Source organism: Akebia trifoliata, chromosome 8 (genome assembly GCF_017979445.1).
Source record: "Akebia trifoliata isolate Shusen 1 chromosome 8, ASM1797944v1, whole genome shotgun sequence".
Lineage (NCBI taxonomy): Eukaryota > Viridiplantae > Streptophyta > Magnoliopsida > Ranunculales > Lardizabalaceae > Akebia > Akebia trifoliata.
The window spans coordinates 34758027-34773590 of NC_141382.1; the positions used below are offsets into that span (position 1 = coordinate 34758027).

General features: G+C 35.4%; 1 protein-coding gene across 1 annotated transcript in view; it reads right to left on the reverse strand.

Moving 5' to 3' along the window:
* The window catches only part of LOC147396592 (lipase class 3 family protein), a 78367-nt gene extending 63299 nt beyond the window's left edge, over window positions 1-15068 (reverse strand). The window contains exons 1-2 of the mRNA XM_086451508.1: window positions 14425-15068; window positions 2694-2832 (exon numbers count right to left, since the gene is read on the reverse strand). Of these exons, the coding sequence (XP_086307634.1) occupies window positions 2694-2832; window positions 14425-14889 (604 nt within the window). The 5' untranslated portion in view covers window positions 14890-15068. The remainder of the gene's footprint in view (window positions 1-2693; window positions 2833-14424) is intronic.
* Between the last annotated feature and the right edge of the window lie 496 nt (window positions 15069-15564).

Sequence of the window (15564 nt, forward strand, 5' to 3'; positions counted from 1 at the left end):
ATTTCAGAAATTGGTAGGGAAACTGGTTTACTTATCACATACATGGTCAAATATTGCATTTTCCGTGAGTCTATTAAGTCGGTTTATGCACTCACCCTATGAGAAACATCTTAAAGCAGCTTATCGAATCCTAAGATATTTAAAAGGTACACCAGGTAAAGGCTTACTTTTTCAGAAGACTACACAGCAAAGCATTGACGCCTACACTGATGCAGATTGGACAAGTTCAATTACTAACAAGAGATCTACGTCAGGGTACTGCACATATGTATGGGGTAATTTAGTCATGTGGAGGAGTAAAAAACAAAACGTGATTGCTAGAAGCAGTGCTGAAGCAGAATTTCGTGCTATAGCTCATGGGGTTTGTAAGATGTTATGGCTAAAGAGGGTACTAGAAGAGTTGAAATTACCAGTGAACATGCCAGTGAAACTATACTGCGACAACAAGGCCGCCATCAGCATTGCACAGAATCCAATGCAACATGATCGTACAAAGCATGTGGAGATTGATAGGTACTTTATAAAGGAGAAGATTGACAATGGAGCTATTTGTATGCCGTTTATTCCAACAACGCAACAAATAGCCGATATCCTTACCAAAAGATTGTTCAGACCTAACTTTGAACTTCTTGTTAGCAAGTTGGGTATGATTGATATCTATGTACCAACTTGAGAGGGGGTGTCGGAATTTTAGGAAGTAGTTAGGATGTTTATTTTTTGAAATTAGTATTTCAAATTTTAAATCTTAGTTAGGCAATTTCCTCCTTTTTTGCTATAATTAGTTGTTCCTTTTTTATAGTAAAATTAGTTCCAGAACTGGTACTACTGTTTTGCTATAAATCTATATATTAGTTCGTTATTTTTTTAAGTAGAATAATTATTTCTTCTTCTCAAAAGTTACAGAAACAAAGAGAGCAAAGCACGGAAAAAAAAAACAGCAACAACTACACACGACCAACAATTACTCTTGCGACAAGGAACACACCCTATCCCATCTCACAACAAAGTCTTCAAAGAAGATCCTCTTGAATTCCTTATAAAGTTTTCTCCAAGAGAATATAAACTTCAAAATAGAAAGAACTAGTCCTTCCAACGTGGAAACTTTCCCTTAAAAAATACACCGGTTTCATTCTTTCCAAATACCCCAACAGATCACAAATGGGGTCAAGAACCAAAGAATCCGCTTAGATAACAAGAAAAAACCTCCCCACGACAACCAAGCTTCCAAGGTTGACTTGACGGAACAAGGAAAACAGCCCACTGTACCGAATAAAGACATGAAATGCGACCAAACGTGATGAGCTACCCGGCATTTTATGTCCAGTTAAGAAATTAGACTCCTTGATGAAAAATATTCCCTTGGCACGTACACAAGCAATAGTCTTCGAGAATGAACTATAAAGGTGCATTCTTGTAATCTAATATGAACTCCCGATGTATCAAGTAATGCCAAAATCATAATTTGAATAATTCCTCCTTCAATTATTGAAATTTTCTCTATTGAATGCCACTGGTTTGTCTTCTTACTGAGAATAATCCCTATTCCTACATAGCTCAAAAACTTTAAGAAAGTCATAGATGACTTTAATCTTCTCTTTAATGCTTGGAAAGCTTTACTGACATGTTGAATCTATGCAACTTTGCACTGTCTCTCTCAAAGCTTCGAAAGATTCTTCGTTGATGGTTTAGCTTGCTCGTCATGCTATTAAATTAAAATGACAAATAATAGCCAGATTACCTCAGGTCATAATCCATGTGATATTACTAGAGGAATTTAAAAGCCTAAACAGCATGATGACAAGTCACTCATATAGTTTGGTCTACGTCTCAAAGACTGCTTCCCACATGTCCCAAGGTAAAATGTCGAATTTGGTGGTAGCAAAATTTGACATGTAGCTTCTAAAAGATTCCCACAGACAACACTCTTTAGACTTATTAACCCCCAAACACTCCTCAAGTAGCATGAGAAACAGTTTCCTAATTCTAGTGAAGAACTAACGAGAAAATTTAAACTTAACTACTTTAATAAAATTTGGAAAGAAATAGACACTAAAAAATTTCCAAATCTGACCTCCGAATTGAAAAACAGTCACTTTCTACCAACTAACTCTTTCCTTAAATAAACCTGACCCAATTAAGTAACTAAAACAAAGATCCAAAGACTAGAATAGTGGCAATGATTTTGTGGTTATGGGGCCCACTGATTATCTCCAATGGAAGGGAATACATGCCGTAGCACTGGGATACCACTGATTGTTGCACCCTGAATCACTAGTAATAAAACAAAGACTCAGGATCATTCACTCCAATAATAGTCAAATTTTTCACTAAACTTTACAATAGCATTTAAACATCAAAAGAAATTGGTTTGCATTCTACGTTTCCAAATGCCCAAGGAGAGTGAATGCCAGTGATGTCCATGATGATACTTAGATGTCATGAAGCATTTCTAGTGATATTTGATTGAAGTGGTTGTAGACAAGGTTTAAAATTTCTTGAGGTAAAGTCTATACCAAGACATGCCAAAACAATCCCCTCGGTCAATGTTTCATTCCGGTCTCAGTTGAGACAATATGACAATTTAAACAATTTGTATACATAGGTTCAAAGCTTATTAGGGGAAATCAAAAGTTGCCACAATGCTCAAAATAAAACGTCAGCATGAAAAATGGTAAGAAGAAAATTCCAATTACCTAAAAAGCAGCCACTTGATTTTCCATTATGAGAAATATATTTCAATATGATGAACATCAAATAAGTTGCCCCCACAAATTGCAATACAGTTATTACCGTTCCAAACCGGGTCCACCACAGCCATCTTTTGTACCTCATCTATTCATCAAGCAATGTGAAATGAGTAAACTTTAGATACAGACATAGTAATTTAGCAAAATGCTTTTAACAAAATAGTTCAGCATATATATCGCATTATAAAGTGTGTGTGTGGAATAAAAACTAGACTCAAGCAGAAAATAGTATAAAATGAATTCGGATGAGTAAGCTGCAAATGGACTATGGGCATTTCACGATTTAGAATCCAATGCATATCACCAATAAAAAACATTATTTTATGAAATTGTTTTTAGTTGCAGTTTAGTTTTACAAACAAAATATTACCAGGAAATTATAGCCTGGCTTCTCTCTTAGGATAAAATTCTGCATGTGGTACCAACAAAAGTGTGTGGTTTCATGTTGAGAGAAGTCTAAGACATTGAAGTTAAACTTTTGAATAGAGAAGTGAATATAAATACTACCAGACAAAGAAAAGAATGTATAGCTATGGAAATTCAGGTAATTCAAATCAATGAAACAAAAAAGAAAACTAAAATTCCTTTGGTGTTTATGGAGGGTACCAGCATTGCATTCGCATCACCATATTGATGAGGAAATCCTCTTCATGGGCCTTTTCCATTAGCCATTAGTTAGATTTTATGTTATATTTAGTTTTTTGTTTAGGAGAGACTGTTTTATTGATAAGGATTGGTATTTGGGCCTATTTTTATGTGATATTAGTCCATGGTCTTAAAAAAGGTGTTTGGGGGTAGTTTGGAAACTTTATCATGCCTTTTTAAGGCTGAGAATTCAAAGAAAATAAAATTACAAGATTGGGACATAGATGGTATTTTTTATTTTGTTATAATTAAGTTATTTTAAGTTGTATTGACAGTTATTAGATCTTGTTATATTAGTTTCATGGCTGGGATTAGATTTAGGTATGAGAGAACTCTGTAAATAGATGTTTAAGGCTGTAATTTTAGAAGATATGAATAAGAATTACAGGATTTTGAGTTCCAAAGATTGGAAGGTGTGAAATCTAAGGTTTGGAGTGAGTCCAAACCAATTTCTGGTTTGTTCTTTGTATGAATCAATTTCCTCTTACTTTTTCATCCTCTATCATTTATAACATTAATTTTTCTGTTTTCTACCGAACCCCACCCCAAAAAAACTTGCAGTCGAACCTTGATTTCTCCCTAAAAACTTACTATTTTGGCTCTAATCTCACCTACAAAATACTATCAGCACCAGGCAGTTTCTCCATTATTGATTGAAACCACCTAAAACCCCATCTAAATACTTTCTAATCCTTACCTACCCCTGGCCAGCCCAACCCAACACTGTAGCAACTTCACTACTGTTGTGACCCCTCTCAAAACAGTCCCAAACTGCTGTCCAGCCAGTCCAAACCATGGTTGTACCCTCCTAAAATCCCTATACTTTGGTTCAGCCACTAAACCTTGGTACTAAACTCATCTAAACCTCCAATCGAACAAGATTCTCACCGCAACTCAACCCTAAAACTAAATCCATTTAACCCAACTTGCCTAAACCTTCTTCCTCAATTTGGCCCCACAGATTTAGTGTCTGAACTTTATTTTAGGCTGCTGGATTTCTAGTAATCGACATTAAACTTAGTTTAATGCAATCGACATTAAACTTGACACAATTTCAGCACTTTAACTTCCTTTAGGATATAAATAGCTGGACCTTACACTTTCTCAAAATTCTTGAAGGATTAAAATCATCCACTTGGACTAAAGCTGAAACCCTAAGCTAGTGGAAGTCCAATCTTCCATTAGCATCCCTCCTCTTCATATTTGAGGGATCCAGCTTTGTGGGATTGTGATTGTCTTGGAAGTTTACATAATTATTCATTTGATATTCTCGTGTTATGGATGAATGAGTGTTAATTTATGTTCGCTTTTAGTAATCTATTCTTGATCTCAAACATTCCATTTAGTTCAGCATCATAGTCCTGCATCACATATTAAATTTGATAATTTGACCCCAAAAAATCTCTCTCCAAGTACCGATGTCAAAAGCCACATACATTTCTTTTCAAAATCTTTAGGGAATAATGTATTCCACTGAAAATTTAAAATTGTAGTACATAAATTGAATTATTTCATCAAAACTTTTATAAATAGGAAACCAAACTACTCATCACTTAGAAGCCCATCCAAACCCCATTATTTCTAAATAAAGTAATTTCTACATGCATTTAAAGAAGTGTTGTTAAAATACAACAATTCAAGATTTGATAGGGTTATCAACAATGGCACGGTTATCGAATGAAGTCCTAAAATTTAAGCATTTGTTAGGTATAAAATCCAATCCATATTTTTCCTGTCCCTAATGAAAGCTCCTACCTCAACAAAAGTAACAAAGGTAATAACCTACCAACGCTAGAGACCATGGTTTTGGAAATGATTATATGCAATACCCCACCAACCTATCGAGCAAGTTACTTTTGGAAAAATGGCTTTGGAAATATAGAGAGAAGGGTGATTAGTAGCAAGAAATGTAGAACTTTGGATGGGATAGCGGTGATGCTCATGCGTCATTTAGTTGAAATGTTTGGAGAGGTATCTTGAATGGCTCAACTAATTTCTCTAAAAGGGATTCACTTTAACATTGCTAAGGGAAACAAGACTCATTTCATGCACGACAAATGGTGTAATTGTATCATATGGAGCCACGGTGATGGCAAGATATTCAGGGACAAGGAAAATGCTATTTCAGACCTCATTTTAAACATCAAGCTTATACATACATGTGGTCCACGTTGCTCAAAAAGTGTAGAGACCTTTTCTTCAGGGTTACATAACTAAATGGAACCTACTTGTTGGAGGTATGTGGAATAATATTTTTTGTTATGTCGGAGGGGAGACCCTTTATATTGTCATTTGTGTAGATCCCCTTGAAATCAAGCATTTGCCTTTTCTTGTATTCTCTGGTTGCTTTCTTCCAGTAAAATATCCTAACCAATAAAAAAAATATGAATTTATAGCTGATTTTGGAGGTGAATGATCTCTATGATTAGGAGATCATTCTCGCCAAAGATCAGCCTATTTTGAAAGTACATTAGCAAGCGGTCGAGATAACCAATGAAAGACTTCAAGACCGAGACCCTGGGCTTACACAAGAGCAATACTACAACCCACTCCCATCTTCTTAGGAAATCTTAAAAAAGAACCCAGTTAAACTCTGTAAATATTTTACATCAAAAAAAACAAAATCAAAAATAGAAATAATTACATCCTGAATGGGCAGCTCTTTTCCTCGAAAATGCAAAGATTTCTCTCTTTCCATATACCCCACCAAATAGTAATATGAGTGATAGACCATAAGACCTTCCTTGTCATCCTGAAACCAACTCCCACAGAGGACTCTCACCAAAACTGGATGACAAGTCAAGATGCCAAATAAAGCCAAGGAGTAAGCCTTCCACATTAAATAAAAAGGTGATTCACCAATTCCCCATCACCCCTATAAAGACAACAATTCGATGTGCTGAAGCCCTGGATAAGTTGGTCCAGAATCAACGACCTACCCAACACTGTTGTCCAAATAAAGAAAGAAACCTTAGAAGGGACTTTCAGCTCCCATACTACCATTGTCAAAAACACTGAAGCTTCTAAAACCTGAATTGCATGATAGAGGGATTAGAAAACAAGTCATCCCCAGAGTCCTCCCACACCTTTCTATCAATAGAGTCTAGAGACAACAAAACACCCACCAAGCACTCAATCAACCTCCCAAATTCCCCCACTTCCCAATCATTGAAGGCTCTTCTAACTCACAATCCCACGCCAACGTATCTCCCATTCCCACAAGAAAGTTGGACATAGGTTGTCCCTTCTTCGAAGACAATCCAAAAAGGAACGAAAATTGTTAATAAGATGATACTCCCCTTTCTACCTATTCTCCCAAAACATCACTATGTTTCATTTACTAAGCTTATACCAAATTCTAGCACAGACTAAAGGAGAAGTCTTGAGAATCCCTCTCCAAACGCTTCACTCCACACTTCATCCCACTCTCTCACTCAAGTCAACTCGTCCCAATCTAATCCGCAACAACCTTTCTCCACATAATATTCTCCTCCATACCCACTTACCCATAAGCGTTGAATTCATCAACCCCAACCCCCTTGAGATTTTTTAGAGCAAACCCGAATTTACTTAACCAAATGGAACTTCCTCTTCTCCTTTCCATGCCACAGAAATCATGAAAAAACTTCTATAATTTCAGCTCAACACTTCTCGGAATCTTGAACAGGGAGAGAAAGTAAATCAGGATGCGAGACAAAATTCTCTTAATTAAGGTCAATTTTCCTTCCTTAAACATAATTTGCTTGCCAACAACTAAGGCTCCTCCCAACCATTTCAACAAATGGATCCCAAAAGGCTTTGCAAACGACAAGCCAAGGTACAAAGATGGAACCTATCCAACCTGGCACTCAAGAGAAGCAGCAAGCCAATCAATATCTTGAACCACATCCACGACAAACACATTACTCTTCTATAACCAGGAACCCAAGCCTCAACTCATATCAACATAGTACCACCAAAAAATCTTGAACTGATAAAATAATCTAGTAACACAAGCGTATTCTCCACAAACTACAAGTGCGATACAACCGGCCCAAAAGCTTCTGCCAAAATGCCACGAAGATCCCCAATTTTTGTTGGTCTTCACGAAAGTAACACAAACTCCATAATAAAGAGTTGTAAAACAAATCTCTGAATAATAAAGGAAGGAAAAAAGATAGGAAAAAGTAGGGAGAAAAAAATATTTGATTAGGATTTAATCAACCCCTTTCATTATTTATATATAATCCTTCCATAATTATCATATCCTCCCTCACACAACTAAATATTATTTTAAACCACCTTTAAATAACATATTACAAGTCTTAACTATTTCTACACTCCCCCCTCAAGTGGGGCATAGATATCAATCATACCCAACTTGCCAAGAGCTTCATCTAGTTTCTTCTTTGGAACTCCTTTAGTAAACACATATGCCAATTGATCCTTTGACTTCACATATGAGACATGCATAACTTTAGAGTCCACTTTCTCTCAAATAAAGTGTCTGTCAATCTCAATATGCTTTGTACAATCATGTTGGATTGAATTAAAGGCCATATCGACTGCTTTGTTATTGCAATAAAGTCTTACAAGTTCTACCGCTTTAACACCAAGTTCACCAAACAAAATTTCCAACATCTATTAATAGTTCACCCTCTATGTTATCAAACTTCTGATTGGAATCCATTGGAATATCTGCAAGTCTGGCACCAAGTTTCCCAATATCACGTAGTAAGTCCAAAATATACTTGCGTTGGAAAATAAATATGACTTTCTTGGATCGAGCTACCTCATTTCCAAGGAAATATTTTAGATCTCCTAGATCCTTAATTTCAAATTCTGAAACTAAGAACTTCTTCAACCTCTATATTTCTTGAGGGTAGTTTCCTGTCACCACAATATCATTAACATATACGATAAGGACTATGATGAAATCATTCTCTCTTTTCACAAAGAAAATGTGATATGCATAACTCTGAGTGTAACATACTTGTTCACTACGTTACTGAACCTGTTAAACCATGCTCGAGGAGACTATTCAACCCATAAATTGATTTTTATCAATCTACATACCCTTTCTTCACTTTTTGGAGTCTGAAACCCTAAAAGAGGATGCATGTACATTTCTTCTAGTTCTCCATTTAAGAAAGTGATTTTCACATCTAACTGATGTAAAGGCCAAGATAAATTTGCAACTAGGGATAATAACACCCTAATAGTGTTCATCTTGGCTACTGGGGCAAATGTTTCGATATAATCGATCCCTTAGGTTTGGGTATACCCTTTAACAAGAAGTCTCACTTATTACCTTTCCACTCAATTCTATACTTTACAGTAAACACCCACTGATTCTTTTCATTCTGACAAAGCTACCATCTCCCATGTATTATTCTTCAATAGAGCATCCATTTCTTCATGGATTGCATTCTTCCATTAAGGAGTTTTATAGTTTTCTACAATACTGTTAAGAATGGGAACAGAAGAAATAGATGAAGCAAAGGCCCGATATATAGGAGATAGGGATGAATAAGAAATGTGGTTAGAAATAGGATGCACATTGCAAGATCGTGTTCCCTTACGCAATGTAATGGGTACATCAGGATTAGAAGTATTAATAGGAGTGACAGAAGAATTATTACCTAGCATCGGAGAGTCCAATTGATTGGTGTGATTAGTGAGAGTCTCTTTTTGAGTTGTCTTATGACGACGAGAATAAACCCGCAACTCTTTCCCTTTATCTAATGACTCGCCTGATAGTCACAGACGATAGATTACATATATCAGTCGGTAGAGAAGTCACAACTGGCAAAGACAGCAATGGATTTTGATTTTGATGTTGTCACTCTTCAATACTCATCTCCCCCTGAAGAGCGGCAATCGAATGAAAGTACGGAGCAGACTCAAAGAATGAGACATCCTTCGTGACATATCATTTTCCAATGGATGGATCCAAGCACCTATAACCCTTTTAAGTCAACGGGTATCCCAAGAAAACACCTAGAATAGCTTTAGCATCTAACTTTGAACGGTTAGGACCAAGGATATGAATGAAACATAAAAAACCAAAGACACGTATAGAGGCAAATGGAATGTAGAGCGACTAGCAACTAACAACTGAAGAGGAGACAAAAATTGATGACTCGTGATGACATATGATTGATGAGTTATGAAGCCGTAAACAATGCATCATCCAAAAAAAAATGTATAATAGACATAAATATCTGTAGTCCTCGAACAACTTCTAGATGATAACGATTATTTCTTTCAACTACACCATTTTGTAGTGGGGTGTATACACAAGAACTCTGGTGAACAATCCCTTGGTCTTCAAGGTATTGTTTCAATTCTCCTTTAAAGTATTTGTGAGCATTGTCTGATCTAAATATTTTTATAGATTTTTCAAACTGAGTTTGAATCATCTTGTGAAATAATTTTATCTGCCTAGGAACTTCTTTTCTGATTCGGATCAGGTAAGTCCAAGTGTATCTATTATAGTTATCAACAAAGGAAATGAAGTATCTTTATCCCCATCAGCACTAGTAGGAGTTGGTCGTCCCAAAACATCAATGTGCATAATTGTAAAAGTGTAAATAGATCTTTTATTACTTGGATAAAATGAAGTTTTACAATGCTTGACCAACTGACAAACTTCACATTAAAAACTAGAAACAGACACAAACTTGAACAATGAAGGAAACAAAAACTTTAAAGACTAAAAAGACAAATGACCTAGGCAAGCATGCCACAAGAAAATTATTTGATAAGACTAACTGAAACAACTATTCTGATTAACTGACTAAATGGATACTGAAGGTGTTGAATCCAAAACATAGAGACCATTCGCTTCTCAACCCCTACCAATCGTCCTCCCTAAAGCCAAGTCCTGAAATACACAATGATCAGGTAAGAATGTAACAGAACAATGTAAGGATTTAGTGAGATTACTCACAGAAAGAAGATTAATGGACATATTCAGAACATTAAGCACAGATGATAAAGACAAGGAGTTATCAATTTTGATGCCCTCGTTACCAAAAACAGTAAAAAGAGAACCATCTACTATTTTTACCTTGTCTTTACCTGACAATAATTGATAAGAAGAAAAAAAGGGAAAGCGTACCAGTCATGTGATCAGAGGCTCCTAAGTCAATGATCCAAAAGGGACAGGAGGAAAGGAAACTAATATTATTTCAGAGGCATGCATAACAAACTGAACAATGGAGGATGAATTAATTGATCCTTCAAGCTTTGTAAGAAGCTTGCTCAGACGGCTCTATTTCTTCTCAAGCTGTAAATAACTCAATAGAAGGATTGGAAGCAGTGGAACTGGGTTGTGGTTGTTCTTGGACAGCAACATGAGCATTAGGCTTCTAAAGTTGTGATTTTCCCCTATTAAACTTTGTCAGTCTACCAATCAAATCCCAACATGTCTCCTTATTGTGTCGGGTTCTACCCCCATGATCACAGCGGAGATTATCCTTATCATCACCCTCTTTTCCACTCCGCTTGGTCCCTCCTTTATTATCTTTCCTAGATACAGAGGAGAGAAAAGTTGTGGGAGGTGGTTCAAATAGAGGTTTCATCACAAACCTACGACTTTCCTCACTTTGTACAAGAAAATATAGATCCTCAATGTGTGGAATGGTGTCAGATCCAATATTTGAACCCAAAAAAACTCATACGTTGGATGCAAGCTAACCAAAAACTGGAAAATTCAATTATGGTTATCAATTTATAAAACTCCTCATCATTCATCCCTTTGATCACTTGATAATGATCCAATTCTTCCCATAAAACTAGAAGGGTGGAGTAATATGTGACCAGGCTTTTCTCTTCCTGACAAAAATTGATCACCTCCTAGTGAAGTTGATAGACACGAGCGACATTTTTCTTCTGAGAATATATTATATTTACATTTTCCCAAACTTGATTTGTTGTATCCAAAAACAAATAATTCCTGCTGAATTGAGGCTGCATGGAATTCAACCACGACATCACTGTCAACGATCATACATTGGATCGACCTCTTTGGGCTTCGAAACCTAACGTAGTGGAAGCGTGTGAATCAATAGATTCGATAGGTTGTGTTCAATAGAACACTTAAAAATCAATTTGAATCAATAGATTCAATTGATAAACAAGCAATAGCTTGAAAGAAAATAAAGCATAAAGTTAAAAAGTAATCAAAAGAGAAAAGATAATTGAATTAATTATTGATTGATTATTATTAATTTTTGGATTTAGAGCTCCTCATATAGATAACTCCATTATAACAATTTAGAATCCTATTAAAATACTTAAAATTAACGTTCCTAACATATCTATAAGATAATACTAACTTTCTAATCCTATTAGTACTCAAATTGGACACTTCTAAACACTTCTAATTATAACCTAAATGATATAAACGAATTTAAAACAAATTAGAAACTAACAAGGAATTATACTCCTAACATAACTATGAAATAGAAATCCTACTAGAACAAGAAGTAGACATAAAACCTAATAGAATTAGAAAACTACTTAGAGTTGTAGATGTCCTACATCACAACCCGACCAGTAAGATATCCTAATTTCCCTCATTCTCCAATATACATATTGGCAGACTGAGAACATTCTAGGAAATTGGTTTTGACCATTGTAATCTGAGCTCCAGGGTTATCTCCAGAACCCGTTGATGGAGGAATAAGTGTCGGAGCCCCAAAATTGGGCCCACTCACATTAAAACCACTTGTAGCTGACATATTTACCCCAAATAGCAACCGCACAAGTGTTGAATCGAAGTTAGGGCAACAAAGTATGGCAAAAAATCAGAAAAATAGTGTTGGACGGCAAAAATTGGGCAGTATTTTCTTCATTGACACTTCAAAAATGCTCCAAATCAAATGAAATCACTTCCACTGTGTAAAAAATTTTGACAATGACTAGATCCATCCAACTAAACAGATCGAAAAGCCCTCAACACATCAGATAAACTCGAAACATCAAATCTGATTTTTTTCTAATTTTTTCTGAAAATCTGTTAAAACACCTTCAAAGACTCATCCAAAAATCGCACAAAAATTACTAAAAAAACTTAATCAGTGCGATTCAAACCATGTAACCTTCGACCCTAATCTACTAACGCCAACCGCCCACGGATGATGTCAGCCCTCAAGGTCTGTGATAAATGGAAGCCAGAAAAACTTGAAAAATCTTGCCAAGATTGATGCTCTGATACCAAATTGTAGAACAAATCTATGAATAATAGAGGAAGGAAAAAAGGGAAATAGAAGAAAAAGAAAAGAAAAATTAGGGAGAAAAAATATATGATTAAGTTTTAATCAACCCCTCACTATTTATATATAATATTTCCATAATTATAATATCCTCCCCCATACAACTAAATATTATTTTAGACCTCCATTAAATAACACACGTCTTAACTATTTCTACATAAAAAAGTCTTAGCCGCAATTCTCACATACCTCATGTAACATAGACCTATACTTTGCATCAACACTCGATCGAGTAAAAACAAGTTGCTTTTTACTTCTCCATGTAAATAAGTTGCCAACAACAAAAATATAGCAGCCTAAAATAGATATAAGATTTGCAGTTGACAATCCAATCTGCGTTAATGAAAACCTATGTCTTCATATGTCCTTGCTTAGCAAATAATATCCTTATAGCCGACGCTAACTTAAGGTACTTGTGAATCATGTGTGCACCTTCCAGATGAGTAGTAGTTGGCGCATGCATAAATTGACTAACAATGCTTACAACATAGGTTATATCAAGTTGAGTAAGGAACATATATTTTATCTCGAACTCCTTCCCTAATTATTCCTTGGGGAATTAAATCTCTTCAGGAAAGTTCTTAGTAATCACAATATCATCAATTGCGGAGTTCTAATGGGATCCGGTGCATTAGTGTTGGTATGATCACACCCATACTCATTTGATATTTTGAAAACATTAGACGAGTCAACCGAGTTTTTTGTATTTTTTATTAAAATAATTAACTTTATATAATCTAAATATTAAATATCTGAATAAAAATATGATCTTGTGACTAAGTGAGTGTTTGGTAACACCTCTGAAGTCTGAATGGAGGTGGTCCACCTTTAAAATTCAGACTTTAGAAGCTTTATTTCCATTTGTTTTGGTTCAGATTTTAGACTTCAAAACCAAAATTCAGAAGTTTTGAACCAGGGATGAAGGAATGCTGGACAAAACTTCTGAAATCTTAATTTTTTTTCCTCCTAAAATACCCTCCTCAAAACTTTGATTTCTATCACTTATCCTTTCTTTATACGAACCCTTATTTTTAACTTTTCTACCTTTCATTTCTTTTCTACCTCTCCTTTCTCTACAACTGTGTTGTCAAAGTCTCCTCCTTTCTCTCGTTTCATGTACAAAAACCCTATATTTTTATACGAACACTAAAACCCTATATTTTTCGACTAGAAAATGAATGATTCTTTATTATTTGAGTATTGCCTTGTTGGAATATAATTTATCAAGCATAAATTCAAATTGAAAATAATACTTTTGGGGTGTTTAATGTGTTAAAAATTGAAATTAAATGTGTGGATGGTTTCATTATGCATAACATGTTATATTTTTCGGTTAAAAATTTATTAGAATTACAAAAGGGTATTGTTGTCAAAATGGCCATTATGTTTTAAAATTCTATTTGTAACCAAAAGCTTTTAAAAATGACAAACGAACAACTTTTCCAAAATAAGATTTCAGATTTCAGATTTCAGATAACAGACTTCAGACTTCAAACTCCAGACTTCAGAAGTGTTACCAAACATACCCTAAGCATCTTATAATCCACCTTATTTCATAAAAGAAATTATAATTATTTGTATATAAGTACATATTAATAAATAATTCCTTCCAAATCCAGTTAAAAGGATCATCTTGTCTGATGAAATGACTGAACGAGTCAACTTGCCAAGTTTTAATTATTAAAACCATGAATCTATCCTAAATTCCCAATTCAATTATACATTCAAACAATTAAATAATCGAGAAAAAGCAGATGAAACTAAGAAATTACCCGTCTTTCATGGCGGATAACTAAGTCGGCAGCAAAGGACTCGTTTGGGGAGCTAAGAATCGTCGTTGCGGTCGCTTCCTGAGCAATCCCAGTACCAATCATCGACATTAACTTTACAGCAGAGGTGACCAATACAACCCCAAAAGGAAGAACCTCTCTGTGGGCACAACCCTGAGAAGCCGAAATCGCGAGAATCGTACCAAGAACGATGACGAACAAGTTCGATACCCCCAAAACCAGAGTAGCCCATCGAAGGCTCTTCAGCTTTGATACCCATATTGCCTTGCTCGAGATGACATTATCCACAATGCTTCCCAAAATGCCCATTATTTGGCGGGAATTGGAGGACGAAGACGGCCTCTTTCCCGGGGCAAATTGGTAATGGTGATGATTTCTGTCTCGATTGGGAAGAAAGGGTAAGAGAAAAGAGATTGATGAAGCACGCGATGCGTAGTTTTCAGGCATTTTGAAGGATTTTCGCCATTTTTTCTGAGATTTCTCAGAGATTTGCGTTTATAAAAATAGACTTTCTTTTTTGGATGGTGCGTTCGGCCCTAGGAATATTAGTCTCACCAAAGCGTGGGGATACTCCCCGGGCTAAAAAAACAAAGCCTTTCTTCTGGTGCACAAAAAGTCTCTGATGTTACGAGAGATAAAATGATGGGTAATTATATAGTCACCCCCACGAACTTACAAGGGTACCCAAATGATTAAAATGTGACGAATTTTGCTTACACCCTACCGTTTTTACTATTTTTTTTAATCTTCCCCATTCTCCACATCAGGTTTTTAATCAAGTGGATCGATTTTTCCCGTTCAAAAATTTCCAACAACCTTAAACCCTATTCCTTTCAACGATTCTCTCCTCTCCCTCATCATTCCTCATTTTCTCTGTTTCTTACTATTTATTTGTTCAAATCTTTAATTTAAGACACAAAATGGAAGATGGAGTTTGAACTTCAAATCTTTCATCCCAAATTATGGAGAATTTCAACCAATCACATTTTTCAATGGCCCAGGTATTTATTCAATTTTTTATGTGAATTTTTTCAAAAAACTTAAGCTTTCTTATTCTATTATAAAGATGCATTATGTAAGCCACCCTTTATATTCAAAAGTATACCACAAAATTACATTTAT